The 26,575-nt window shown below is 36.1% G+C and overlaps 6 protein-coding genes and 1 long non-coding RNA gene across 16 annotated transcripts in view; 3 read left to right on the plus strand and 4 right to left on the minus strand.

Annotated features, from left to right (window-relative positions):
* On the minus strand, positions 1-1,910 carry LOC105687607 (troponin C). The gene is made up of 3 exons (XM_012403392.3): positions 1,769-1,910; positions 620-1,040; positions 1-293 (listed from the first exon to the last, which is right to left on the minus strand). Exons 1-3 carry the CDS (start codon positions 1,769-1,771, stop codon positions 265-267), a joined length of 453 nt encoding a protein of 150 aa, XP_012258815.1. The 5' UTR covers positions 1,772-1,910; the 3' UTR covers positions 1-264.
* Positions 1,777-10,847, plus strand: LOC125500738. The gene is made up of 3 exons (XR_007278197.1): positions 1,777-1,911; positions 10,139-10,236; positions 10,707-10,847. It is a non-coding gene; the product is annotated as an uncharacterized LOC125500738 (long non-coding RNA).
* On the minus strand, positions 4,370-13,766 carry LOC105687585 (palmitoyltransferase app). 7 transcript variants are annotated; one of them, XM_020853229.3, is made up of 10 exons: positions 12,425-13,766; positions 11,206-11,591; positions 10,687-10,847; positions 10,055-10,213; positions 9,781-9,918; positions 9,540-9,694; positions 9,317-9,434; positions 9,106-9,218; positions 8,906-9,020; positions 4,370-6,597 (listed from the first exon to the last, which is right to left on the minus strand). In XM_020853229.3, exons 2-10 carry the CDS (start codon positions 11,352-11,354, stop codon positions 6,302-6,304), a joined length of 1,404 nt encoding a protein of 467 aa, XP_020708888.1. In that variant the 5' UTR covers positions 11,355-11,591; positions 12,425-13,766; the 3' UTR covers positions 4,370-6,301. The 7 variants fall into 7 exon arrangements, with proteins under 7 accessions (XP_020708888.1, XP_020708889.1, XP_048510531.1 ...); XM_020853230.3 differs by having other exon boundaries at positions 6,434-6,593; XM_048654574.1 differs by lacking the exon at positions 4,370-6,597 and having other exon boundaries at positions 7,483-9,020; positions 11,206-11,333; positions 11,406-11,484.
* LOC105687547 (zinc finger protein with KRAB and SCAN domains 3) lies at positions 13,650-18,413 on the plus strand. 2 transcript variants are annotated; one of them, XM_048654577.1, is made up of 7 exons: positions 13,650-13,780; positions 13,874-14,249; positions 15,285-15,526; positions 15,643-16,161; positions 16,273-16,386; positions 16,585-16,749; positions 16,825-18,413. In XM_048654577.1, the coding sequence occupies exons 2-7, from the start codon at positions 14,243-14,245 to the stop codon at positions 17,209-17,211; spliced, it is 1,434 nt and encodes a 477-aa protein (XP_048510534.1). In that variant the 5' UTR covers positions 13,650-13,780; positions 13,874-14,242; the 3' UTR covers positions 17,212-18,413. The 2 variants fall into 2 exon arrangements, with proteins under 2 accessions (XP_048510534.1, XP_012258711.1); XM_012403288.4 differs by lacking the exon at positions 13,650-13,780 and having other exon boundaries at positions 13,792-14,249.
* On the minus strand, positions 18,176-20,835 carry LOC105687549 (proliferating cell nuclear antigen). Its single transcript, XM_012403291.3, has 4 exons — positions 20,517-20,835; positions 20,024-20,189; positions 19,750-19,894; positions 18,176-19,287 (listed from the first exon to the last, which is right to left on the minus strand). The coding sequence occupies exons 1-4, from the start codon at positions 20,735-20,737 to the stop codon at positions 19,037-19,039; spliced, it is 783 nt and encodes a 260-aa protein (XP_012258714.1). The 5' UTR covers positions 20,738-20,835; the 3' UTR covers positions 18,176-19,036.
* Positions 19,590-26,575, plus strand: part of LOC105687550 (eukaryotic translation initiation factor 4E-1A) — an 8,459-nt gene continuing 1,473 nt past the window's right edge. Inside the window, exons 1-2 of one of the 2 annotated variants that reach the window (XM_012403294.3) lie at positions 19,590-19,652; positions 26,175-26,353. In XM_012403294.3, the coding sequence (XP_012258717.1) occupies positions 19,605-19,652; positions 26,175-26,353 (227 nt within the window). In that variant the 5' untranslated portion in view covers positions 19,590-19,604. Of the gene's footprint in view, positions 19,653-25,478; positions 25,617-26,174; positions 26,354-26,575 lie in introns of those variants that run through there. The other variant, XM_012403295.2, reaches the window with a different exon arrangement.
* Positions 21,083-25,070, minus strand: LOC105687545 (eukaryotic translation initiation factor 5B-like). Of its 2 annotated transcripts, XM_025746520.2 has the most exons (7): positions 24,934-25,070; positions 24,509-24,617; positions 23,003-23,704; positions 22,411-22,913; positions 21,924-22,332; positions 21,489-21,824; positions 21,083-21,390 (listed from the first exon to the last, which is right to left on the minus strand). In XM_025746520.2, exons 3-7 carry the CDS (start codon positions 23,549-23,551, stop codon positions 21,334-21,336), a joined length of 1,854 nt encoding a protein of 617 aa, XP_025602305.1. In that variant the 5' UTR covers positions 23,552-23,704; positions 24,509-24,617; positions 24,934-25,070; the 3' UTR covers positions 21,083-21,333. The 2 variants fall into 2 exon arrangements, with proteins under 2 accessions (XP_025602305.1, XP_012258710.1); XM_012403287.3 differs by lacking the exon at positions 24,509-24,617 and having other exon boundaries at positions 24,934-24,960.

The raw sequence follows: 26,575 nt of genomic DNA on the forward strand, positions 1-26,575 counted from the left end.
TGATAGTTGGTAACGATATTTTATCAATATTAATGGTATGTATGTACATGTTTTAATGACACTGTCTCCCAGTCACACATCCCATTATAAGTATGAGATATGTTAATGCGGACAGTGGAAATATTCGTTGAATGAATTCGACCAGAATTCTATCAGCACCCGCTGGCTTCGGTGCAGTCGCCAGCCAGATGTTAATCAGGCGTAAAGTTCTGTGAACGCTCGTTGGCAGGCATATTAATTGACCGGAAATCTTGGCCAGGAACTTTATTCGCCGGTCATCATCTCCATGAATTCTGAAATTACATGTATCAAAAGTTACTCTATAATCACGTTCATTTCGTCATCCCAAACACGTAGATTCAACCCTCCCTATTTCCTCCCCCAAAATAATCCAGTGCCCGCCGACCAAATGCGTAAATAAAATTATTGCATCACGGTATTTGCATTTCGAACAATCGAATCGTCGCATTACGCGAGTGCTTACGTAACACGTGGCAAAACTTTGAGATTCTTTTATCAACGTTCATCCCATCGAATATCGAAAGTTTCGCGTGCGAATAGCGAACGTGAAGTTTGAAGGATTGTTGAAGTTTGATCGAGAGATGAAGTGAATACTGACCATCGAAATCCACGGTGCCGGAACCATCGGTATCGATTTCAGCGATGATGCCGTCGAGGTCGCGGTTTGTCAGCTTGTCGTCGAGTGCCGCGAGGATTTCTTTGAGAGTAGCGGTTGTGATGTAGCCATTTCCTTCCCTGTCGTAAAGACGGAAAGCTTCTTTGAGCTCCTGTTGCATGGCCTCGGCGTCTTCCTCTTCGAGGAATCGTCCGGCGATGTTACAAAATCCATCGAAATTAACTCGGCCGGAACCTTCGGGGTCATTCTCTTCGATAAGAGCGTTGAGGTCCGCGTCGTCGAAAAGCTGACCCATCGTATTCAGGATCGTGGAGATCTTGAGGGTCTCGATGAAGCCGCTTTTACTTGTGTCAAACATCTGGAACGCCTTGCGCATCACGGCCATCTTCTGATCGTCTTCTTCCTACAAAAATCAATCAGCACCGATCGTAATATGTACCGGGGTTGTAACGGTTCCATAATATTTACAATCTACCAATATTGATTCGGTCTTTCTGGTATTCCGTTTATTCCCGTGTTTGATCACGATGATACCCCTCGACCCACTTCAAACTTTGTACGTAATCAAATATACAATACTTGACATTCCCAAATATCGTTAACGTGAAACGAACATATTCTACCGAGCGAATAAAAGCCCGAGGGATGATTTTCAACCCATTTCGTTTGAAGGATAGCGTGTATCCTTCTCACGGCTAATTCGAGGCGTGTACGTTTTTTAATCTAAGTTTACGATAACAACGGTCACCCTTACGACAGAATTTCCCCTCATTTTCAAACTCCTCGCACTTAAATCCTCATATATATGTGCATATATTATGTATATTGCAACATCCCGTGGCAAACCACTCGCGATTTTTTTCTTCTCTCTCTCTCTCTTCAAGACACTTAAAAAAAACTCCGACATTCGACAATTCAACATCACTAGATGGGCTCGGAATTTTTCCTCTCTTATCCTATTAAAATATAGCGCACAGACGGAATTCGAATCGCGTTATTTTTTTCGCTTCTCATTTTCCGTTTCGACAAAGCGGAAAGTGGGGGAAAATACTCTTTGGGCCGTGCTTTCGCATAACTATGCGTTCGTGGTACATTTTGGGGGAGTGTAATACGCGGTCTATGAGGTCTTACCATGGTGGCTAATGTGTTGTACGACGGACAGCAAATACCTGAGGAGGCATCCCGTGGTACGACGAGTATATAGACCGTGGAGGGCTCCGCGGTAAACGAGCTAGAAAGACACGAGGAATCCCGAAGAGCATCTCCCACCCTAGGTAACTCAAAAATAGAGTGAAAAATGAAATATATTATAAGTATGGTTGCTTCCGTGGGCGACGCAAGCCGACACCACGTTAAGGAGATAGGGTAACGTGGGATAACTGATTTCGGAAATCTTCTGTAATCACTGGCTAGATACCTTCCCCCGCGTAGGATTTCCTACGGGTTACCGAATAGCCCATTTCGCATCGGTAACGGCGTTACCATATCAGGATCCTACCGCAGCAACTTCTACGCCGTCTACGCCCAAAATCTACGACAAGAAAGTGGCGGAGACGTAAAATATTGTTCGCCGTACGCTAGCAAATTCCTCGATAGAATTATTTCGTTCTTTTTTCTCGAACTCAACTTGTCGCCAAGTTAGATCATCGCCGGCTATAACGTTTTTGTCACGTTGGTTTTTTATAACTCATCAGTATTATTATCTTTGATCATCCGTGAAAAATATTCCTCCGATATGCTTATCACGTAATTAAGTTTGGACCTTCGAAAAAATGGTCGATTATAATTTCGGTGTGATTTTCTCTTCTGACGATAGAATTATTATTTTGGAACGTGGCAGGGATTTGAGGCACTCCGTAAACTGGACTCCGACAATGAGGAGTGCGAAGAATTTATCATGTACTCGGTTGTGCGTAGAAGTGGTTCATTAGTTATCATAAATAAACTTTTCTATTCGTTTCGGTATGCATCGTAAATTTTTAAATCGTTGTTCCAGCTATAAAAAAGTCTGAATAACGACGACGTCAACTAGATGCGAACAAATGTTGAACCGATTCGCAAGTCAGTTATTAGGGTATGTTTCACGCCTAGTGAAACGTGGCCAGTTAATTTTTCATTCGCCTTTCATTTTCATTAATCTTTTTCTGTTTCTTATTTTAACACTTTAGCTGAAATATTTTTTTTTTCTGAATTATCAACTCAGAATCCTCGTCATATTGACAATCAGGAGCGTTCATGCGAGACCTTGTACCAAATTTTTTAGGAATACGGTGCCAAAAAAATCTCAGGACGTCCCACGTACGTATCAGTACGTACCCCGTGCGCCTGCTCTTGCAACGTTTCAAATTATAGTCCGTTGCACCTGAGAAAACATCACTTGAGACGCCACTAGACTATACCGTATTTAAAAATAATCTAGAGAGACGGTTCCGTAAATTACTGCAAATTTTCCGTAAAATTCAAAGCTCGAAAATATATTTCAATATCAGGAAGTTGGTGTGCGGAATACCAAACACTAGAATAAATCAAATATTTACAGTGTACACATCTCGCAAAGATTTTCAGCAAAGGAAGACGACTCAAACGAGAAGAAAAATATGGATTCAGTTCCTCCTGGGAGGACGCGTACTTGTAAAGATGAAATAATGTAATTGAAAAAATCAAAAAATGTTTGCACGCGATAATTTATGCGTAAAATGTTACGTTTATAGGTAATTGCGTAATGTAAATCAATAAACTGGGTAGTTCTGCGGCGAAGTTTTCCAGCTGTGGGAACGCACCACACACAACGTGTAACGACTAAAATTTATTATACGCTTGATTCGAGCTGTCGTATGAATGTATATTATTGTTCAACTGATTAAATCAAAATTTGGCAAGCTACCAATAATATCTGCAGCGATAACGTGGGCGAAATACCGCGTCAGGGCGTATAATTCAGTAAATTGGAAACTGCAATATTATAATAACACGCCAATTGCATCGTTGCACTGCAGATGTTCATACTGTGCACAGCATGAGATTTTCCAACACCCCCTTCTCTGGTCAGTTTGCGAATTAATATATCGATGAACGCATCTGTTTGTTTTGCAAAACTAGGTGTTTTGTTATTTCCGTATCATTTTAGGTGCGCGTGAATTTGGAACAGGAAATAAGATGCTTAAATCTCATAATTAAGGGTGAAATATGGATGGAATTTTTTTTTTTTTTTTTTTTCTTTTATTCGATAACTTTTTTTTGTGTCATGTTGTTCCCTGTTTTGATTGTAAATTATTTATCGATGCGACTTTAACGCCTCCAGTAAACCCCGACCCTCGGAGCTTTTCGTTGCTGTCGTTGGCTTCAAGCCACGCTCACGAATAACTCAGCTTGTCCCCGTAAAATATTTTCAAGTATTATTATTACAATCAGGCATACTATGCTGCCGTTTCACACTCGTAGAATATCTAGGAATAGATTATATACCGCTGGAAAGTGTAAAGTAAAGAAGTTCGCCGTCGCTCTTTCTAGTTCAATATTAAATGAATGTACATGTATGTATGCCGATGGATCATGCATGACGTAGACAGACTCTGAATTTATTGCCAAGCGATTTTCCCTTGGTTTTCATCACAAGTCGAATTCAAATAAAATTTAAATTCCGTCTCGCCTCAATACTGGTTATTCAATGAAAACAAAATTGAATAATCATACCTAAACTAAAACTAGAACGTTATAAGAATAAGACTTATATGCATGTTTTCATTATATTATAGGTATCATATATATACGATATATACATATACAGTCATGTACACAGTTTATGTACAGGAAAACAGCTCCTTCATCATTCCAATTATGCTAATATATATCCTTTTATATCTTTAAACATATCGATAACCAATCCGTATTACCGGTTATCTCAAATATAACAACTGCGTACAACCTTCATACACAAATTATTTTTAGCGTAGGCAGTGGGCAATTGCATGCTCAAACTTCTTTTTCTTTTCTCTGTCTCTATTTTTTTTTTTTCTATAATCGATTTATACGTGTATCGTATTTTTACTGACTCGTGATGGTTGGCAAAATATTCCGGCGTTTACGTAGATTCAACCATTTGTCTATTTACATGATGATGCTCTCTTACAACTGTACATTGTAACCCCAGGCAAAAAAATACACGATCATATCGTAGAACATTAAATTATCATCGGCATGAGAAAGTGAGCGTGAAATATCTTAGGAAGAAGGTGCTTAAATGCCCTTAAACAATTTTAGAAAAAAAAAATACATATTAGAACATGTATGTTTATATTTTTCTGCCTGAAATTGGTTAAATACATTGTACGATAATGTGCATTTTGATTATGACCGTAGCTTAAAATCTATTTTGTCGTTATATAAATTCCTTTACAAAAAGAGATCATCCAAGATGTATAGGTAGGAATATGGAAATTTATAATACCTGTATGAATCAGTTGATTATTCGATAGGATATTGAAATTGTCCATGAGTGAATCTGTTTCATGTCATGATAGTTGCCATTGAAATATATTCCCTAAAATATCGTGAATCAAATATTTTTATTAATAACAGGCGTTAAACTTTTATTTATTTCTTCATTGTCATGACAAGTGAATTATTGTTAACATCTATCACAATACTTTACCAGAACCTTGGAATATGACAATGGGAACTTAATCTATCTGTAACTAAACGCAAAGCTCGAAATATTAAACTATCTAATGTTAAATGATATCACGTTTATGCATTTTATTAATGACTTATTAAGTTATAATGCTCGTTGAAAACAAGGCGGTTTCATTGAAAACACAACATATTTACGTCATTATCTATTACGAAAATATCTAGCATTGATAACAAAATTGCACAATTATCGTAAAAAAATAACGCAGCCTTAAATCAACAAACATTTCGCTTTTCTTTCAATTAGTAGCTAATTCTCTTATTCTGTGACCAACAATGTTATAAAGTAGGTATTTAATATTATACAATCTCGGAAGTTGGTTCAAAAAGGCCAATCGATTTTGATCAACTAGACCCCAATCATACAACGGGTAACTGTGAAGAAGGGCTGTTATTTATTAAAATTGTCATTCGCCATCCAATTTCAATCTTCCGTGCGAGTCCAATCTTTCAAACGTGCACGAGCTCTGAATTCACCCAATTTTCTATCTACGACATTTAATTATTATAACTAACGTATGAAAATCGATCTGAACATGATCGTAACACTTTGGAAGATTCATATACTACCAGATTCATTCAATAATATACGTACAAAATGCAGAATTCGGATAAAAAATTTTGTCAATATTGTGCATAGTAATGTGTCACAACCATGTGATTTGTCTCAGAACGATTGGTCGTCGTACCGAAATGGTTCATCGAGTACGCACTTTTCCATAGTGAAAAAAACAAACCAAATTCAGAAAGTATTATTTCAACAATGAAGTGTTTCACACAAGTGCTGTACACCCAAGGTCTCAATCTTTAAGCTCTCCATTCCGATGTTACTGGAATTACTAAAAAGTTGCGACATTGCAATCGAATCCCTTTCCCTGAATGATGAATTTGTATCAATCACCTCTTCTAAACAATTACCATGTTATCTAATTATTTATTAAAAACTATATAATAATGCTAAAATTAATACTACACTTAAACTGCACCTAATTTAATGAGACCCGCTTGACTACCTCTACCTACGCTAGCCTCTTCCAACGAGTCTAAATCGAGAGCCGACTCAATCATCGTAGTGTCTTGCAACAACCTAAGTCTAGATGCAGATAAAGGCGTTGTTACAGCTACGGATGGAATAACCGATGTGTCTAGCGATGCCAGATTGTGTCGCGAGGGCAATGGTGCTATCTCATCAATATCCAGCGGCGTCATGCTAAGTGACGCTAATGGAATTTCGTTGGCGACAAGTTGACTTACACTATTTGTAGTGCTACCTAAAAAAAAATGCACATTAAAGGATATTTACACTACATCAAAACCATTTTTCAGTTAAATTGAGTCTGTATCAGATGAACAACGATTATATAATCAACGATTATTTAAATTATTAATACTGCCAAGAACGTGGAATCGTAGAGCATAAAAAAAATAAACTAATTTTGCCGCAATAACATTCTGACTGGAGGTGCAGCAACTGAATCATATAATACAGACTTCCTTAATTGCAGTAACTTTATTAAATACATCAACAATACGGATGAAACACAACACGAGTCTCACGTTAAAAACCAACAACACGATGCATCAATTAGTCACACCCTGTATGAATAGTCGTTAATCAATGATCATTTCAGAAAGAAGAGACAAATATTGATGTAAAGTATGCCATGTATCAGAGAGAGTTTTAGTATTGAGGAGTGAATAATAAACACAAGTCCACCCGTTTGTTAAGATGATAAATGGAAACCTTGGAGTGAAAATAATAAACTTACCAAAAAGTATGTACCGAGCCCTCGTTTATGGGTCGTAATTAGGAACAACAAAGAAACATATTTTCATAAATTATTACGACTTGAATCGTCTACATTCTAATCCACTTACATTAGATTTATCATCAGATCAAGATGAAGTTAATATTGCAGCCTATGCATAGAAAAATTTCATGACTTATCCATCAGTTCTGGGAAAAACTATTTTTGATTCAACTAGTATCTGCACGACGCTAAAGCATTCTTAGTTATTCAATGCAGTTGGTTTAATCAAATGAAAATGCCATGACTGGATAAATTGCATGATTGTGAATCCAATTTGCGAATTTGTTATCATTTGGCAAAGGATCAAAATCTTTAATTATTGCACTACAGAGGTAAAGAAATATATTCATTTATGGCGTTTTATTGTTCACCATTATTCTGATAATCAATACACATTATTTCAATGTACATTTCATACGGAAAATATTTGAATGATTGGATAAACAAATAATCATGTATTTTTCATCATTCAATTTAAAATTTCACACTAAGTTGTCAAATATCATACATGTAGTCTATACCTTAATTCAAGAGCTTGACTATTCATAAATGTTTGTAAGAAAAAAATAATATTTGGTATTTAGTTAGAGTATTAAATTAATAACGGAAAATCCTCGTCAACGGGACAACTATTCCATCTATCACTATACAAATTATTACTCCTTTCGAGTGGATGACTTTTTTGCTGTTATTTAAAAATTATGAACACCTGATGGGTATAAAATAGTTACTGGCGCATGAATTTTTAATGAATATTAACCACCTCGAAAATGCAGATAAAATCAGTGCAACTGAGTACGATGATTGTTTGCCCATAAAAACCATGCTATAACTTCATGGCAGCCGATTTGAATACTTTCTTGTGAATTGAAAAAATAATTTCAATTGAAAATAAATGTGTATAGATATAATAAATCAGCAGCGATATCATGCTATTAATTATATTAACTGTATTTTAACCTCCCCCACGTTCTTTTCAATATTTAACTGTATCCATTGTTTATAAACTATAACAGAAAAAGATAACAAATTCAAGAATCAACTCTTATAATTGTCTGTTAAATATCGTCCGTATCACTCATGGAGCTCATAATGAAACGTTGATTCAATAAGTCTTCTTCCGTGCTTTCACTTGCGCAAATTGAATTTTCAGTAAAAGATAAGTCACTGGTTAGGGGTCCTGAACCAAACCTATTAACTACAAGTCCAATCGCAGTTTGACCTATCATTGGTATTCCACCGGCCCCTAAAATTTTTCCTGGCAATATGCTTTTTGGAATAGGATACTTCAAATTATGATCAGAGCATCTGAAGTGATTGTATTTTAAACTGTGACCAGTGTAAGGGATTCTTAAAGGATCTTCCGAATATCGCTGAGGAAATTTTTGAAGATCGGTATAATTCTTTGGCTCCTCGCATTTGTACCGTATTGGATCTTCCGAGTATGTTTGGGGATACTTTTGTAAATCAATAGGGTATTTATGCTCACCGGTATAACGATTATGTATTAAATTAATATCGGAACACCGATGGTATTCATCACTACATCTTTGAGGATACTTTTGTAAATCCTCTTCACACCTATATGGGTATTTCTGCAACTCTGGATTAAACCTATCCACCTCATTGTACTTTACATACTTTATATGTTCTTGTGAACATCTTCTTACGGGGTATTTTTGTGCATAAGTATCATTGATACATTGACGAGGGTATTTAGGAAGATCTTCGGGGCAACGTGAAGGATGTCTTAAGAGTGTTAACTCACCGTTAATTGACTCTATCCGCCGACCCTGAGAAGGTGAATGTTGACCAGTGACCAAATTATTTATGGAGCCCGATACATCACTGTTTGGATTTGTCAGCACGCCTAAGCCATTCAACTGAAAATTCAAGATAATTAGGAAATAACCGAAGAAATTAAAAAATAGTGTTACAATAATTCTTTGATGTTAAATTTTGGTATACCTGAGGTTGTACAGTTTTGACGGTTCCATACGTTTTATTATTGATGATAACATTTTCATCCCCACCCCTCTCTTGCTCCGCTCTATATTCTGGAGTCACCACGCCCCTCCTATCTGAAAAACAATTTTTGAATTTGTGAGTTCAATTAATTATAATGTATTCCAATTTCTTCAGATTAAATACAAATTTGAGAAAAAATTTGATGGAATACCAATAAGGCTTGGAGGTGCTGGTCCACACAAAACGTAGAAACAGTTTCCACATACATTGCCTTGGCTGTATGGGTTGAAACTTTCCTGTCCTCGTTTACTCGTAAATGAACCTTTTATCTGAAATACAATATAAATTTGTGTGGTTAATGAAATATCAGGGATACTAGCTATTTGCTACACTTAACCGACGGTATGACAAAAATATCCAGATTATTGACTCACATCTTCGTTAGTAGTTTGATTGCTGGTTGTCAGGTACGTATGGAAGCCTGCGAGGCCCAAAACGCTCCAAACGGAGAAAAAACAAATAACTCCAACAACTACGCTACCTGGAGATAATTTTACAGCTTCTAAAAATGGCCTATCATTTGTTGTGACTGTAACAAGATTAAAAAAAAAAGTTATTAATTGTCTAATATGGGTATTTATCAATTAACTAATGATGGTAATTATTGGTACTCACGCATTATAAGATGTGTGATAGCACAGGCGAATATAAAAACACAAAGAAATGCTAGTGACACGATAAAAGCATAGAAGTATCTGTAATTCCTCCGCCCTACACAATTCCCAACCCAAGGGCAATGGTGATCGAATCTCTCTGAAAGGCAAGCGCACAGAAAATAAATAAATAACAGAATACCACACGTCATCTCATCATATGGATAATATTGATTAGCTCTCAGATTGTGTTCATGGGATTTTTATTAACAAAAACAAAAAACTGAATTACTCACCCACACAGTTGTCGCATAAACTACAATGCGATGCTCGAGGTGGCCTGAATATTTTGCAAGTGAAACAATATTTTAATTTTACAGGTTGGCCTTTAACTAAAACTTCTTTCGTTCGGGGTGGAGGCCTGTATGTTGGAGAGTTGTCATTATTTGGAACTTCTGTAAAAACACACACATCTAAGGTTTGATAACTGAAACGTTTAGCATACATAAAGTAATCCAGAAAAAGTCAGCGACTAAACAATACATGAATATATGTACTATTTTCATATTTATTGAGCTTAATTCATGACCAAACATCCCATGCCAGGAACTATCAATGGCTAAAACGTGTCAAACCATTATGTATTGCCTTTTATCATCAAAGCGTGATCCTAGATATAAAGTGAACAGTTAACCCTTTGTGATCAGATAGCTATGACACTGATAAGGCATTGATAGCAGTGTACTTGTTCATAAACGTACATCGAATCGCCAACTGATTACACAAGAGTAATTTGATGGCATACTGCTCTTCAGTGTTGAACCGAAAAACTTAATTCACTGACCAAATGTTTCTGTTTCACAGCCTAACAGTAAAGCATAATTTTTGTTTTCTGCCAGAAATAGAGGAGTTTGAGAAATTTTATTACCAATTTGCTTTTCTATATAGGCTGCTTCGTCAGGTGTTGCTCTGGGTATAACGCCTGGATCACTGAAGCTTGTTCGGAACAGCGTTGACATCACAAATATAAACAGTAATCCACCAATTACTGGTATTGCAGGAGTAATATGGACTGCCAAGAAAGGGCAACTGAAAAATGTTCTAAATATGTATTTGAACTGTCTAGACCTCTCTCATAGGCACTTTATAGTCTAAATATTTGTATGGATATTTCATGATCAGATAAAGTGGACAGAAACATTTTTATAGGCAAAAACCATGATAGGGTTATCACTAGTCAACTAAATTGTAGTATTTCATTCGTTATCAAACAGTACCAGAAATAAATTTTTTGTGCAAACATCAGATGAGGTAATGTTGCCAATTCTGAGTAGGAGTGTGAGGTTTGGAAAATAATAAAACCATTATCTTTGCGATAATTCAGAAATTTAGTCAACTATGTGCATACTTTTGTTCAATGCAATCTAGGCCTATTCAAGCTACTCACTCAAATGCAAAAAACAATCCACTGGTCCCCGCAATCAAACACACTGTGACATAGAAGACGCTTGTCTGTGGTGCCATCATGACTCGTCCATCACAGCAGAATATATTTCTTCCAGGAAAGAGTTCCCACTTTCTCGTGACATGTGGCATTTTGGTAAAGATTTTTTTTACTGGCGCCGTTAATATTTGAGGTATAGTTACCAGAATCAGACCTCTCTAGATCAAGAAATTCCTTTTGATCATGCCAAGCCTTGGTTCAGCTACTTCTTATTGAAACATCCTGATTGAAGCAATATGGTTTTGAGTTTACATTTAATTATATCCACTACTTTTTTTCGCTCCATATACAACAATATTCTTGTGCAAAAACCAGTAATAGGTTGATACCTGCAAATTGTAAGAACCGAATTATTTTTGTTTGATTCAATTATTGACAAATCATATAGTGAACAAAAATTCACATTTATGTAGATAAGTATTTAGGAATTTTGTGCGCTATCACACGAAAGATTTACTGAATTAAGATGTGGGTACAATGAAATTGATCTATTTCTGTGATGCAGAGCTGGTAACTCTACACACATCCCTATGGTCACTATTATTCGCATGTGTTTGCAAAATGTTCCATAGCGTAAGACTCTAACCCATACTGTGATTCCAACCAAACCGCTTCCTGATTTTAATCAGACGAATTCGTTATATGACTGAGGCTCACATAGATAAAGAAAAATGGATTATCATTATTGATAATGAACCAAATTGCTATTCGTAACAAGACTAGGTTACTATATTTATGGGTTGATTTTGGAGCAAAGTAGATGTAAATAATTAGATATTATCTAACGTTTTCAAACGTTCTGCCTGGTTTTCAAGGAACAAACGATTGTAATTTATTATACAATTGAATAGTCATAGAAAGTAAATAAAACGAAGTGCAGTGACAGCAACAGAATTTTGTAGCGATATTAATGGCTCTAGAAAATCAGATAAAAATCATTGTTTATTATAAAACCACAGTGCTTTCTACCATCACAGGCTGACTGTAAAGTGTGATACCCTAGCAAGACAATATAAAATAGCTGAACTTAACCTAATATCTCGAATGAATAAGGAAAACATCTGAGCAATTTTCGGCTTGAGAAATGATTAACGAAAGCTAGTAATTATCCAAAATAGAATTAAATCTAAAATAAGCAATGAACACATAATTGGTGCATCACCTTCTCGGCCACCAACTCCCAGTGCAATTCACTTAAGAATCATAGTTAATATACACAATTAAACAAAACTCCATTAAAAAGTAGGTCAATCATGAACGCATAGTTATTGACCTTAGACAACTACACAGTATTGTCATAATCACACATTTTAACTCTACCCTATATGATGAAAATTAATTATAATTCGTAGCTTTTATCCGTTTCACATTGACAACAATCACATATTTACAAGGGAATGATTCTTGAGCTGCTCTTAATTCGCGAATCAAGTGGCGCCCACTGGAAGAAAACTTTTCGTCAGCACGTGACGAAATATTATCCAATCGAATTAGTGAGGCAAAATTGAATTCAAACACGTTCGATTCTATTTTTTATTCTATCATCGCAACATCGCGCAAATCTATTTTTCGTCTATGAGAATAAATCCCGATCGTTTGAATATTTATTGTAAAAGTAACAATCTGTCGGTAGTGGGACTCTGATGACGCTTACATTAATCGTACGAATAAATTATTGAAACCATTATGTCTCACATTTAATATCACCTGTTTACCTTCGATTCGCATGAACTTTTATTCATCGAATTAAGATGTTAATAAAAATGCTAGATGCAATATTTATGAGTGCGTTGGATAATGTAGCATAAAAAGACCAACGAGAGCGTGACATTAGAGTATGTTAACACGTACGGATTTATTATGCGCTCATATAACTTTTCGTCACAAACTCCCAGTCATCACGATACACGGTTTATGATCGACGATCACGCTTCGAATAAATGGGCATATTACTCGTCCGCACGTTCGAGGGTTCAATTTTTTGCGACCTACATATAATCACGGCTCAGTTGTAACTGCAGTCCACATATATACAACCAAGTACAAAGCCAATCAAATATAATTATCAGTTGGCATATGCCGTAGGAATGCTAGATAAATACATATGGCTTTATAAGAGTAAATCTGATGACATTAATGGCACATGTTTTACAGGTATTCTTACAATTCAGGTATACGCGATGATGAAATCAGCCATAATGCTCCCTGATAGTAATTGCATTATGCTTTTCTATATAAATAGTGCATAGAAGTAAGATACCGTAAGATTTTCTTCAAAATAAAAAGAGCATAAATTAGAATCTAGTTTGGATTAGGCTAATGATGCCTGTGGAAATATTGTAGCCATAATGATGTATAAAATATTCTGCATTCGAATGAGAAAATTACAACGGCAGCTGTGTACGAATGAAATCATCCGGGTGAATGTTGAAATGGGGCCGATCCAGGATCTCGGGGTAGGATGTTTGATACCTGCAGCATAAATGGTGTGAGAATTGAACGGTATAAGGGGATGTAGGTAGGTAGTTATAGGACAATATGGGTAGGTATGGGTGAGTACATTTACTAGGTATAGAGATGGAATAGATCAATGAGCTGTTCGGTTTTGCAGATGGGGGATTCACTTGTAGCGCTTGCTATGGGTGGTATGAATCCTCGCCTAGACGGGTGCGGATGGACGGACGCAAACGCTGAAATCAGCTCCGGGGATCGATACGATAAATGAATGCGTGCGATTGGTAGCTGAGAAAATCGATGATGCACGTTGTGGGGCACCCTACCCGAATACACCGACGACAACGGATGGAGCAAAGACCGAAATATCGATTTTTAGACCCCTACACGGAGCTTCGATGTTCATATCTGCCCTGTGCCCCGTCTGCGAAGCGCCTTTCAAAACATCAGTGCGTAGAAAAACCTGAAATTATTCAAGAGTTTTACGTTGTGCGACCTCAAATAGTGATTTCCTACTTCAGGGCTAATGTCAGGTAATTATTGTGGTTCAAACTCTACCTATAGTGCTCAGGTCAAGTTCTTTTGCGTTTTTTCTCAACGAGCTTCGTGAAAACAATAAGTGTTGATGCTCCATAAAAAGGACGATAACTCACCGCGCCTATTCTTGCTAGAAGGTTTTTTAATATTCTATTTAGGTAATTTGAATCAAGACATGTCAGGTAATTTTATAATTCACTTATTGTACACCATACTTGAAAAAAATTTCGTCTTCACTATATGCATGTACACCATTCAAAGTCATGATTTTATGAGCCCACATAACGCAAGAGAAGCTTATACCGGCACGATCGATTATATGTCGTATTCACTAATGTGTTATAGGTAATTGTTCATTATTTCAAATACTATCGGATACACCGAGAATTCACCTACTGAATGAAAATAATCAAGATACCAAAAAATCGCAATTCATCATAGATCACTGTCGTTTCAGATCTCAGCTAGAAATGAGTACAGAATTTGTAAAAATTCAGTGAGATCCTCAGTGCAAAAATATAAAAATGGTCATTCAATATCCGGTGAACAGCCATAAATTAACGTATTGAACTTATGATCCTTTTATAATAGATTATCAATAAAAAATTGTATGCCGACTTTATCTTGCCAAGCATAAGGTTGCAATGAGCAATATAATAGCGAAGACGAGTCTGCACGCGTGTGCTAGATACAATTATTGTTGGAAAGCGTATGCACGCGAGGCAAAAAAAATTTTGAGTTAAAATGTAGTGCTTTTTACAAAAAGTATGGTTGCAATTTTTGTTCACGTAGAGTACGAATTTGAGCTCTGTCAGGTCCTCGGACTGATTGTGAGAGTACAGTCTTGCACTGCGTCGCAAAACTATCATAAAGGGATGTTCATTTTGCCTCCCTTACATGAATTATTCTTCGTAATAATCTATCAATTTATATATTTATGGATGTCCCGGTTGATTTACAACAAATTGGTTGCCGCGGAATATTCGCCTACTCTAGAAATGATTTTCAGACCCGAATTTCCGAATTTTCAGAAAAAATGGCTGTTGCCGCGTCAGAGAATTACCAATTGAAGTGGCACAGTTATGGGGCTCATCTCCACAGCTCTGTTGCAACTTTACTTCATTCAGAATCATTTGCTGATGTTTTGTTAGCAACATCATGTGGCAGGCATGTTGCAGCTCATCGCTTTGTTCTTGCGGCCTGTTCTTCTTACCTCAGTCACATCTTTCAAACATGTCACTTTGGCGCAAACACAAATGCGCCCATAATTGTGGTAAGTTGATTCAACTTATCGATCTCACTCACTTACCATCAACAAATTATTCCTTACATATTCTGACACGTTTCTTTCTTAAATATATGATAATGATTGTTTTGATTTCTTGATAGGTGTTGCCCACCGAAATTGGCTACCGAACATTGAAGATATTGATTCAATATATGTACAGTGGTGAGGCAACGGTAACTAATGATCAGCTAGAAGGAGTTTTGAAAGCAGGAGATATCCTCAGAGTTCGTGGCCTGTGGAGATCCAATAATGGGAGCAAAAAGGAGAATATTCAATCGAACAATCAGAAAGTAGAGCGTGATAAAAAAGAGGCAGCCCCAATGACGCGGGATATTCAGAAAATTAAACTGATCCAGCCAATGCCTGATAAAGTTGTTGAAAATGTCCAACAGGCAGTATCAACTCAAGGGAACGTTTCAGCTCAAAAGACTTTAGATGGCAAACAAATGCACCAAACTGATGAAAAAATAAAAGAATCAGAGAATGCCAAAGTACGTGAGGAAAGCCAAAATGCTGATGAAAGTAAAAGCAAAGGAAATCTGGAAGCTAATGCAAAAAAAAGAAAAAGTATCAATAGTGAGACTGAATCTAATAGAACAAGAAGCGAAGCTGGTGACAATGTATGATATCCCTCACTCGTAATAGTCGGCACATTGTATAGCGTTAGAAGCCATTCTTCGTTTGCCTACAATGTAAGCACCTAATTGTTTCGAACTTATTTGAATTTTCAGGAACAGGATGAATTGAATCTGGAGCTATTAGTAAAAGACGAGCCAATTGACTGGGAAGAGTCAATTGACCCCTCTGAGACCTTGACGATTGATCACGAAATCGATATTAAGCCAGTAAGTAACCATCTGGTAACGCAGTTTTTACTCATTATTAGCCATCTATCAGTATCTCATACTCTCGCTGCTGAAGATGAAAGATTTATTACTTTAATTATTAAATGATCCATGTCCGTTTATCAAATTCCGCGGTCAGCGATCTTTGAATCCTGGCAGAGAGAATGAATAATAATCTATCCAATAACTGTTCGACAGGAAATTGTACACAGTGCAGATGAAGAGGGTGAAATGGAAGAAGAAGAGTACACACCCTTAACTTGCGACATGTGCAGCCAAACGTTCAATAGACCATCTGATTGGGTTCGCCACATAGAATTCACACACGCTGATATGACGGAAAATAGACGAAGAAAACGAAAGGTGAGCATTAGCTCTACCAAAATTCGCGGTCTAGTAGTACTAGTATTATATTCAAAATATATTTCTTATATGCAGGGAGACACTGACGACGATAGCAAGGACTTCCCACCACTGAAATGTGATTTGTGCGGTAACATGTACCCAACACCTCAGGAATGGGTGCGGCACATACAAACGGAGCATACCGAAGAGCAGTTAGCCCTCATGAACAACTCAGCACCTCCGAAACCAAAGAGAGTTCACAGCCATCAAAAGCTGTGTAACATCTGCCAAAAAGTATTTCCCAGCCATGCATCAATGGTTATTCATCAAAGAACGCATACTGGTGAAAAACCGTTTTTATGTTCGTACTGCAAGAAAGGTTTTAATGTTAAGAGTAATCTATTGCGGCATCTGCGAACGCTCCATGATAAATTTGTGCACCCTAGCTTATACGGTAGTAATGGTAACAAGAACGCCTAAGTTACTCTTTTAAGTTTTTTTCGTAAATTCAGCGGAATTGTTTTACCAACTTTTATTATAAAGAAACGCAGAGAAAGCAATGTCGCTGAATATGCATGAATAAAATTGAAAAGTTTTGAACAAATGTGAGATCTAATTATGAGACGTGTCAAAAAAAGAGCGGTAGAAAGTAAGTATAATAATTGTCAATGGTACAGAATTCTCCATATTTTCCATTGAAATTTTTTTATCTAACTATTTTGGATTCACAGGATTCTAGAGACACAGAATTATTCTAGAATAGATTTGTCAAACTTACTGAATACTATACAGTTACCACTATTTGCTCCCGAAAAAACAAACTTTTTAAGCAATCAAAGTTTAACACATAATTTTTGACAAGTCCTGTGTAACTGGCATCCAACGTCAAAAACTTGAATCAAATATTAGGTGTAAGATGGATACACATATAAATATAGTTCAAGTATGAATCCAGTACAGAAGGAAAATTAAGTATGATAATGTATTGTAGTTTTGAAATAGTAGAGACAAAGCAATACCAGGGCTTTTTAACCAAAGAGGCTGACAAATATTGCCAAAGTATTATATTTTGTTGCTATTTCGATTTTCGCGAAACGTACTAATATTAAAACAAAAACTATTAAAGTAAAATAAAACGATTTTTAAAAAACTAAACGAATGTAAGAGAGTTAATGAGTGAACTGTTAACATATAAAAGTTTTGAACGGAGTACTTGAGTGTAAAATATTTTTAGCCATTAGTTAACTTTTAATGAATCGATACTTAACTACTGAATAATCCAAGAAATCCAAATGACTTAAGATTTAATTATATACTTCTAGGCAATTCGTAAGCTAATTATGTATTTTTATATTACAAGTAGCTTGGATAGATTTACGAATAAAGAAATATTAATTAAATTTTAAACTTCAACTAGATTAGATTTCAAAATTAAGACAAAATGTATCAAAAATTTTGGAAATGTATTTGGTTTTCTTCGTATGCTACAAATGCAATACTTTCAAAATACAATCATGGCTTATAAGGAAGATCTCCATCTTATATTATGACGTAAGATTAACTCAATCGACGCAATCACATTACCCTATTACAGATTCTAGAGACGACTCTTCATCACACTAACCTGTGGCAAGCCAAAGAAATTTAACTGTACATTTTGCTAATAAACTACATTCAAAATATGAGTATGCTGTTGCTTCGACTAATCACCATGCATAATATTGTGAGGTAGTCTAAAAGTTAAACGAAGAACTTTATTCAACTCGTTCAAAAAATGTCAAATAAATATTTACACCCAGATTCCAACAGATCAATGTGAAAAAATATTGTCTCCAAAATCTATTCATTTCACTATCCATATTCATCTGGAATTACCGAAAGACAGTCCTTATATTAAAGCATAATTTTATTTCTTGTTCACAACATTTTTCTCTTTGCTGTGATGCAGTTTTTAATCAGTATAAAAAATATTGCATTCTTCTGCTTCAAGATCTTTTTTGGTACTCTTATAATTCACTGACTTGAAATGGTATTCATTGTAGAAAAGTATGTGTTCAAACTAGTCATACTAGCTAATATAGTGACTTTCCAACAAACAAACAACTTGTCAAAACAATGAAGAAGCTATGTGTAATCTGAAATATCCTGACAACAAATATCACTCTTACTCTGAGGTTGATTTGCTTGATGCATTTTTCAGTTACGAGGCTTATCCATCTTAATCTCTAATAGTTGCAGCTCGGCTTAGATAACTGATATTAACAAAGTGAGTAAAATCAAAATAATATGATGTCAAACCTTATGCTTAGTTGTCCTCATCTTCAATCTTAGGAGCTAAGTAGTATCGAATATATCCAATCACACCAATACTGTATTCCACTACCAAAGGGACATCACCTGACATTGAGAGCTGAACTTGGGATGTAAGAGGCGTTGCTTTTGTGAAACTGTTCAAATATCGACATGCAAAAGTCAATGATACTGGCTCCTGCATCTCAATGACCACAGCTTCCTCTTCTCCCTCCATATTCGAAGTTTGAGCTAGCTTGATGTTGGCTACAAAAATTTTCAAAGAGATCAAGTATTATCAAAATCAATATCTCAATTAATCTTCAAAATTCACTGCTTCAGATAACAAAAAAGGAATTGAAAGGCTCTGACAAAAACCAAAAACAAATAAAACTGTTACGATATTTGAGTATGTTGATCATTTGAGTAATAGGAATAGGTAAGGGAACATAAACAAGAAATATGAGTATATTCTAGCTTCTCATTAAGCAACTATCAGAGGTCAAACATTGTCCATTGAGCAGCCAAAAGTGATACAGTTGGAGTATAATTCAAATCAGTCGCTTGTGAAATATTTTACCAGCATGATGTTGCATATTAGACACTACAAGACTTTTGCAGATTTAATGAAAGTAAGTGAATTCAAATAACTTCAATCGACTTAATCTGTAGTTGATATTTGGTATAATTCTATTAATGCAAATGTAAAAATTGCAAAGATATACCTACCTGATCCAATATCACCGCTTGAACTGAATTTCACACCTTCCTTGGTACATGAAATAGTCATAGATTCACCAAATTGACTCAGATCTTTGCATATCCGAAAGAATTCGAGAGATGGTAATTTGACGATGCAAGAATAATCCGTTTCCTGTGCAAAAAAAACATGCATCCATTGAATCTAGTTCAGAAATACTTCAAATACAAAAATATTGTACCCATGAATTTAAATCCAGTAAGTTTATTAAGAAAAACAACAGCCTGAGATGCAGTAACTTACAGGAATACCCAGATGTTCTTGATCTATATTTATGAGCTTCATTTCATACTCTGCAACTTTTTCTTGATTCTTTGATTCAAACACAAATGAGATAATATCCGCATTATCTTGAGCTTTCAGTGTGACTATATCTTCTGTTGCAGCGCATCTCAAGATCTTCGCCATACTGAAAATCAAGGATTTAATGTCAAAAAAATTCACTTTTTCGAATTAGAGGGGAGATTACAATAATTTTCTCATCATCCTATTTCACAAGCAGATTGAATCACCCAACGCGATAATTACAGTTATCAATTATTACTATTTCATTTTTAAGAAGCAAGTATTCGTAACTGGATTTTGTTAGATATTGGATATTCTGGAGCGCACGTTTTGGTACCGAGTATAGCAAGTTTGGATGAGCTGGTGACGAATACTGCGTCATTCATTTCTTGGCATAACCTTTGTGATGTTGTTCACTTTTCAAATGTAATTTGCGGAAATTTCAACTTACTTGGGGAGATTTATACCCATAGTTAGATTTCTATCGCATCTGTATTTATCGAAGCCATCACTTCTCAAGCTCAAAGAAACTAAAGAAACGTGGGCATTGTCCATAGCCTGTAACTGAATTCCGGCATCGGAACATTCAAAAGTAGCTTCGGTTAAAAGTTCTTTTACTGCATCCAAAACCTTCTTCAATAATGCACCTTGTAGTAAACGTGCCTCAAACATTTTTAGGGCGGTTTTAAAATGATCTACAGAGTATAAAACTGATATTTAACCGATAAAAAATTATAAAATTTCACAAACGCCACGTTACGAGACGCGTGAAGCCGACTACTGACAAGAAGGGAACGGGGAAACATAACTTCGCCCGCCTTTTGTTGGCGCCGAAATGAATAAAGGACATAGGGGCCCTTACTTTACTTCCGCCGCATTTGACTCCCATAATTTCAAATTTTGACTGTGTAGAATACGTTTCTTTTACCTTCGCGACTTCCATCGGTTTCAGGAATATTTTTAGTATTATTACTTAATGAAAATAAGGAAAGGATTGTGCATTAAAAAACAACGGTATAAAGTTTAAAATGAGATCTTGAAAAATAAAGTAAACCATTGTTTTAAATTATAAATAATTAATCTTACAGTAGATTCATTAATGGTGTAGTCAGTTGGTAAAACCATGATGCATAACATACTATACTAATTCATCGACATCATACACACAATAAAAAGTATTTACAAATAATTATAGCATGTAGAAAGCAAATGGCACGCGAGATCCCTCTCTTCCAGAAACATTTACGTAGAAATTCTTGTTGTAAGCTCTACAAGACAATATCACCAGCCATATTTTCTAAATCGTTGAACATTTGATCCAAATGCTGAAAAATAACACAAACCATACATTGCAATTACAATTAGTTTACCAGATTTTAGGAGTACTGTAATTTACACCAACTATTCTAAAGACAATACTTACATCTACAGGTTCATCCTCCTTAGTTACATTCTGCTTATCATCATCAGGCAAAGTCTCAGTGTCATCAATTTCTTCTTCTTCTTCATCTTCTTCATCTTCTTCTTCATCATTGTCCGCATCTTCTTCATCATCGTCAGAGTCATCATCTTCTTCCTCATCGTCATCGTCATCCATTTCATCTTCTATCTGGGCATCATCTTGCATTTCCATCTCGTCATAGTCTTCAGGTTCTTCCTTGATTTCTATCAGCAATTCTTGTTCATCTGTTTGACCGGTTTCCAGAGGCATCACAGTAACAGCCTCTGAGAGCGGTGATGTTTGTGTTGGTTGCATTGTCTGCTTGGAAATAATCAAAAAACCAGGTTACATCAGGATAATAACACTAAATATGTGTATCAACAAAATGATGCGTTGAAATATTATCCAAGTTCTTACCCACGGTTGTGGCATACACTGGTTCGTTGCCTTAGCAGAGGCAACAGGTACTGGAACCGTCGATGAGGGTTCTGAAAATGGGGATGAATTGACAGTTTCTAATTGTAAATCACGACTCTTCTCTTGGACAGTATTTGTTGGTAGCTTTGTGTGATTGTTCTGCTCAACAATCGACTTTTTTTGAATTGGTACATTAGAGCTTAACGATTGTTCTTTCTTGACTTGAGATGAGGTACCAGGCTCTTCTTTTACTTTTTTCAAATTAGGTTTTGGTTCTCCAGGAAGGCAAGTATTTCCACGCTGTCTTCTAAATCTAACTATTATACTACGAGTATCCCACATCAAATCGTGGGCTTGTTTATAGGCAGATATTGATTCCTCGACGCTGTTATATCGGATGAACGCATATCTGCAAATCATTAACGTGTATTGAAGTGTTTCGAAATTCAAGTGCCGAAAGAACTAAAAATCTTTGATAACAACTCACCGTGTGTTTCTCATTTTCTGCGCATAACCAACATCGACCCGGGCAGCAGAGGGAAACTTGGTTTTCACTTCATTAACATTAACAGATTCTGGAAGATTTCCAATGTACAATGTATAAGGATCTATTTCTTCCGGGGTCGGGTTATCCTCATCTCTCAACGATTTCCGCTCAACTTTTAGACGGCCTACACCAAACGGTATTTTCTCCAATTCTTTAATAGCGTCATCGATATTCACATCTTCTGCCATTTGAATGAAACAGTATCGCGGCCCGCTGGGACTCTGAAAGTGTATATTCTGTATACCCGAATGGAACTCTCTAACAATGTCTTTGTTGAGGTCGGGATCCGGAAATTTTATGATCAAACTTTGTGCTTTAACAGTCTTGTTGTACTCGTTTTCTATTTGCAATGCTCTTTCAGCATCTTCACGATTCCATGGACGACTTGGGTAACTTTGCGACATTGGCTTTCGCTGTTTATTCTTCTTAACAACAACTTCTTCCTGAAATCAAGTGAAGATGAAGTGAAACTCATTTCAATACACGAAAATATGAAGTTCCAATAGATGGATTGAAAAAACCATCAACTTACAGAAACAATTTTAATGTCCTGATCGCCGGATTCTTCCATGTGTCTATTAATTGAACCGTGAGAAACTCCAGGTGGTAAGCTTGACTGTGGTATTTGGTGATTTTGAATGGCAACTGAAATATGATTGATAAGGCCATCAGCAGGATGAACCGATGGATTTGCCGAGTAACTGTTCCTTTGCCAATCAAGGCCTATTGCAATAGGTACCGTCGGCCCAAAATATGAAGTTTGATCAAACTGTCCATGAGATGGATCATATCGGGGATGCCTTCTGTTCTTTCGATGAAAATTATTCCTCTGGTTGTAAATATTGTTTCTATTGTGAGTGAATCTATCTCTCCTAATATAGTTATTTCGTAGTGGCATATCTCTTTGGAAATTATTTGGCGTTAAATCACGAGCTGATTGTTGAGGTAGTGGAGGAGTCTGGGGGGTCATCCATTGCCACGGAGGAGGAGGATGTGACCAAGGTTGCATGGGTGTAACTTGAGAGTGAACTGGTCCAAATACATGTGGCGGAGGTGGCAGTGTACCAGGTGGAGGAGGCATAGGAGGCAATGGTGGTTGCCCGGGTAAGGGTTGATTTATGGTTGCTGGAGATGGTGAGGGTGTTGAATAGCTGCTGTAGGAATTATCGTATCCAAACGTTGCTAGCTCTTGTTTCACCGAAGAACGTTTGCTCTCCCCATTTTCTTCGGCTCCCTGGAAAATAAGACATTCTTAATCTCTTGATTAGGAAAGATCTTGAACCTTGCTGATTAATCTCCAACTATTCCAAAGCTTTATTTTAAAGATGCTGGTTAGGGAGTACACAAAAGGCATTTAATAAGCTTCATATTTCAGGCGCAGCCACATATATGTGAACATTGACTCCAAAATTAATATGATGGTCATCACAGCAAATTGAATTTCCACAGCTCAGGAAAGCTGATATAGCGGAGTTCAGATGATCATATATTCATACTTGGACAATTTTAATTACTTCATACATATTGTGACTCAGTCATACATAACAAAACAGCAAGTTGCTCTGATTAAAAAAAAAAATTCAAACCAAAAGAAGCACTATACTTTATATGTAAAGCATGTAACTATATACAGAACGTCATTTTGATTCTACGTAATTAAGATTCATCACAGTTGTCTTCTTTCGGTTTATTCGAAGTCAACAAACAAAATATTCAATGTATAGTCCAAGATTACTTTCAACGGTGCAACTATTATAGTAATGCCGTAAAATAACACAGCACATGTATAACACATAAACTCAGCAATCTGATGCTATACAAGCAACATACTGTGATTAGAGACTGGAAACATGAACTATGATATTAGTTAATTTCATATTATTTCAAGCAATAACAAAGCAGGAGCAATTGTTGTTTAGTTGTGTTATTTTGTGTTGAAACTTAAAGTTATTAATTGGCGAAAATACATAGTATAAGTGAGATAGCAGGAGCTATTGTTAATTTCTTAAGCTGCTTAATTGTTGTGTGACTTGTTTACATTTTGTGGTTGGTTGTTTCGATACTGAAAGTGTAGATGTTCTTTTGAGGCTTCGTTTTAGTCCATAGCGTGGTGGATTTTCTATTTAAAAAAATATGATCATCCGAACCTGCTTAGGAAAAAATAATAACTGAAAAGGATTTTTCTGAATAATATTCGAATAGTCATAGAACGTGGAAACGTCGATGATTTAAACGGCGTGATTATTAGGTATTATATTGCTGATATAGTCGATGCTTTTTGAAAAATATTGAAAATATCGATTCCGAATGCTGTAAAAATATTTGAACAGAAAAACACAGGAACATTGATTACACTGAACGAGCTAACCCCAAATTACAACACGCCTACAAACCATCGATTTTTTTACACGATATTTCCCATAAATAAAAAAATTCATTGATATAACAACAATAAATATTCACCAAATGCTTCATATTGATCACACAGTATCAGAGCTCACTGTTTACATGGATAATATGAAACAAAAATAGTTTCATTCCAAATCACGCAAAATTAGTAGCGTACTACGAACACAGTGGTCAGGTCGGGCACGCTGATGCAGATGTCGCTTTAAAAACGCATACCTTGCAAAAAAACTTGCCTGCATAGTTTCACGTTTGTGAAAGCGTTGATGAGAAAAAAACGGATAGATTCATACGTGGAGATAGTTGCATGGGGATGAGAAAAAAAAGAGTGAACAGTTCATAAATTTCGAAACAAAAGTTATTAGTGTCGTGATAATAAAAAAAAATATTACGTTATTACAGAAAATTTATCGGTCCATCAAATAATTCGAAAAAGATATTTTTTCAATCGATAACGAATCTTACAAAATACGTTCAGATTGCAACCGGCTCTATTTTTTCTGGTTATTAAGCTTTGCCATATTTTCCCTCCTACGCCGGCCCGCTACTGGTAATTCATAGAAACATTCTCGTTGGTATTTGCGTTTTTCGTCTACCGCAAGAAAATTTTTCGAGATTGTAGCCCGAAGTGACTGTAGTTCCGCAAAGTCTTTCCGGCAGATGCCATTAGTGGTGATTTGCTGAAAATCCTGGCGGTGCACTCCTGTGACATGGCTACAAATAATATAGCAGAAGTTGAGGTATTTCCTTAATATTTCACTTAAATATTAGAATTTATGAATGTACAACCCACCCGCTTTTCACCGGGTATCACAAATTCAGAATTTTAACCAAAAAAGGTCCGGTTTCACGCATCAGCATGGTTGCTTCCATCACGCTCCCCTCTGCCTCTTCGTCCTTGTACTGACTGGTATAACCTACTACCGTTTCCTTTCATTAACTATTTTCGGACATTCTTACTTCCAATTAACATTGAAATCTCAGATAATTCTTTAATTCAACTTCCCAACAATTTTTATTGCGCCTTGGAATTGCACTAGCACGGTTTACTGAAATACGCTCAGGATGGGTATATGATTTTGATAATGGATCATGGGATTAATCATGCATCAGTCGAGCATGGTCCTTCAACCGATGAAAAAATGATATGCAACAGCTTCGATTCCAGCATATGCCTATGTTAGGTGATATGACCTAATTACAAGGAGTGATCACTATACTAGTTTGAAAAAGATTCCTGGTAGTGGGAGTAAGTGAAAGAGTATAGAAACAATAATAGAAATGTGACTTGTTCACAGGATATAGAAAAGAAAGAAGAAGAGGTAGCTAATTTGGAAGAATTTCCACCTGAGCTTCTCATCAAACACCCTTTACAAAATACCTGGACACTTTGGTATTACGAAAATGATCGCAGTAAGACCTGGGAACAGAATCAACGAGAAATCACCAGTTTTGATACAGCTGAAGACTTTTGGAGGTAACTTAAAAAACATTGCTACTAGTGGTCTGTCAGTACTGAACTAACTCATGGACAATTATACTGAAGTAAATTTTACAAGTTATATCTTGTGCATAATGATTCCAATTAATGAAATAACCTAATTGTATGATATCAGAGACAAAAGTATCATTAATTTCAGCTTTCTTTGCAGTACTTGAATCTTATCAGAGTACTTTCTTCAATGCATTTAGTGTACCA

This window comes from Athalia rosae, chromosome 4 (genome assembly GCF_917208135.1).
Source record: "Athalia rosae chromosome 4, iyAthRosa1.1, whole genome shotgun sequence".
NCBI lineage: Eukaryota > Metazoa > Arthropoda > Insecta > Hymenoptera > Athaliidae > Athalia > Athalia rosae.

What these genes read in the sequence shown, in the direction of transcription:
- LOC105687585 (XM_020853228.2), bottom strand. Translation starts at nt 11,354, where the DNA reads ATGCCACATGTCACGAGAAAGTGGGAACTCTTTCCTGGAAGAAATATA. An exon ending in TATCACACATCTTATAATGC is followed by an intron (nt 9,695 to 9,780) that starts GTGAGTACCAAT and finishes ATCTTGTTACAG; the next exon opens with TCACAACAAATGATAGGCCA. An exon ending in AGCACCTCCAAGCCTTATTG is followed by an intron (nt 9,219 to 9,316) that starts GTATTCCATCAA and finishes ATTGTTTTTCAG; the next exon opens with ATAGGAGGGGCGTGGTGACT.
- LOC105687547 (XM_048654577.1), top strand. An exon ending in CAAATGCGCCCATAATTGTG is followed by an intron (nt 15,527 to 15,642) that starts GTAAGTTGATTC and finishes ATTTCTTGATAG; the next exon opens with GTGTTGCCCACCGAAATTGG. An exon ending in ATAGACGAAGAAAACGAAAG is followed by an intron (nt 16,750 to 16,824) that starts GTGAGCATTAGC and finishes TCTTATATGCAG; the next exon opens with GGAGACACTGACGACGATAG.
- LOC105687549 (XM_012403291.3), bottom strand. Translation starts at nt 20,737, where the DNA reads ATGTTTGAGGCACGTTTACTACAAGGTGCATTATTGAAGAAGGTTTTG. An exon ending in ATGGGTATAAATCTCCCCAA is followed by an intron (nt 20,190 to 20,516) that starts GTAAGTTGAAAT and finishes CTTGATTTTCAG; the next exon opens with TATGGCGAAGATCTTGAGAT. An exon ending in AAGCGGTGATATTGGATCAG is followed by an intron (nt 19,288 to 19,749) that starts GTAGGTATATCT and finishes AAATTTTTGTAG; the next exon opens with CCAACATCAAGCTAGCTCAA.
- LOC105687545 (XM_012403287.3), bottom strand. An exon ending in CAGAAAATGAGAAACACACG is followed by an intron (nt 22,333 to 22,410) that starts GTGAGTTGTTAT and finishes AATGATTTGCAG; the next exon opens with ATATGCGTTCATCCGATATA. An exon ending in AGTGTATGCCACAACCGTGG is followed by an intron (nt 21,825 to 21,923) that starts GTAAGAACTTGG and finishes ATTTCCAAGCAG; the next exon opens with ACAATGCAACCAACACAAAC.
- LOC105687607 (XM_012403392.3), bottom strand. An exon ending in CGGCACCGTGGATTTCGATG is followed by an intron (nt 294 to 619) that starts GTCAGTATTCAC and finishes ATGTAATTTCAG; the next exon opens with AATTCATGGAGATGATGACC.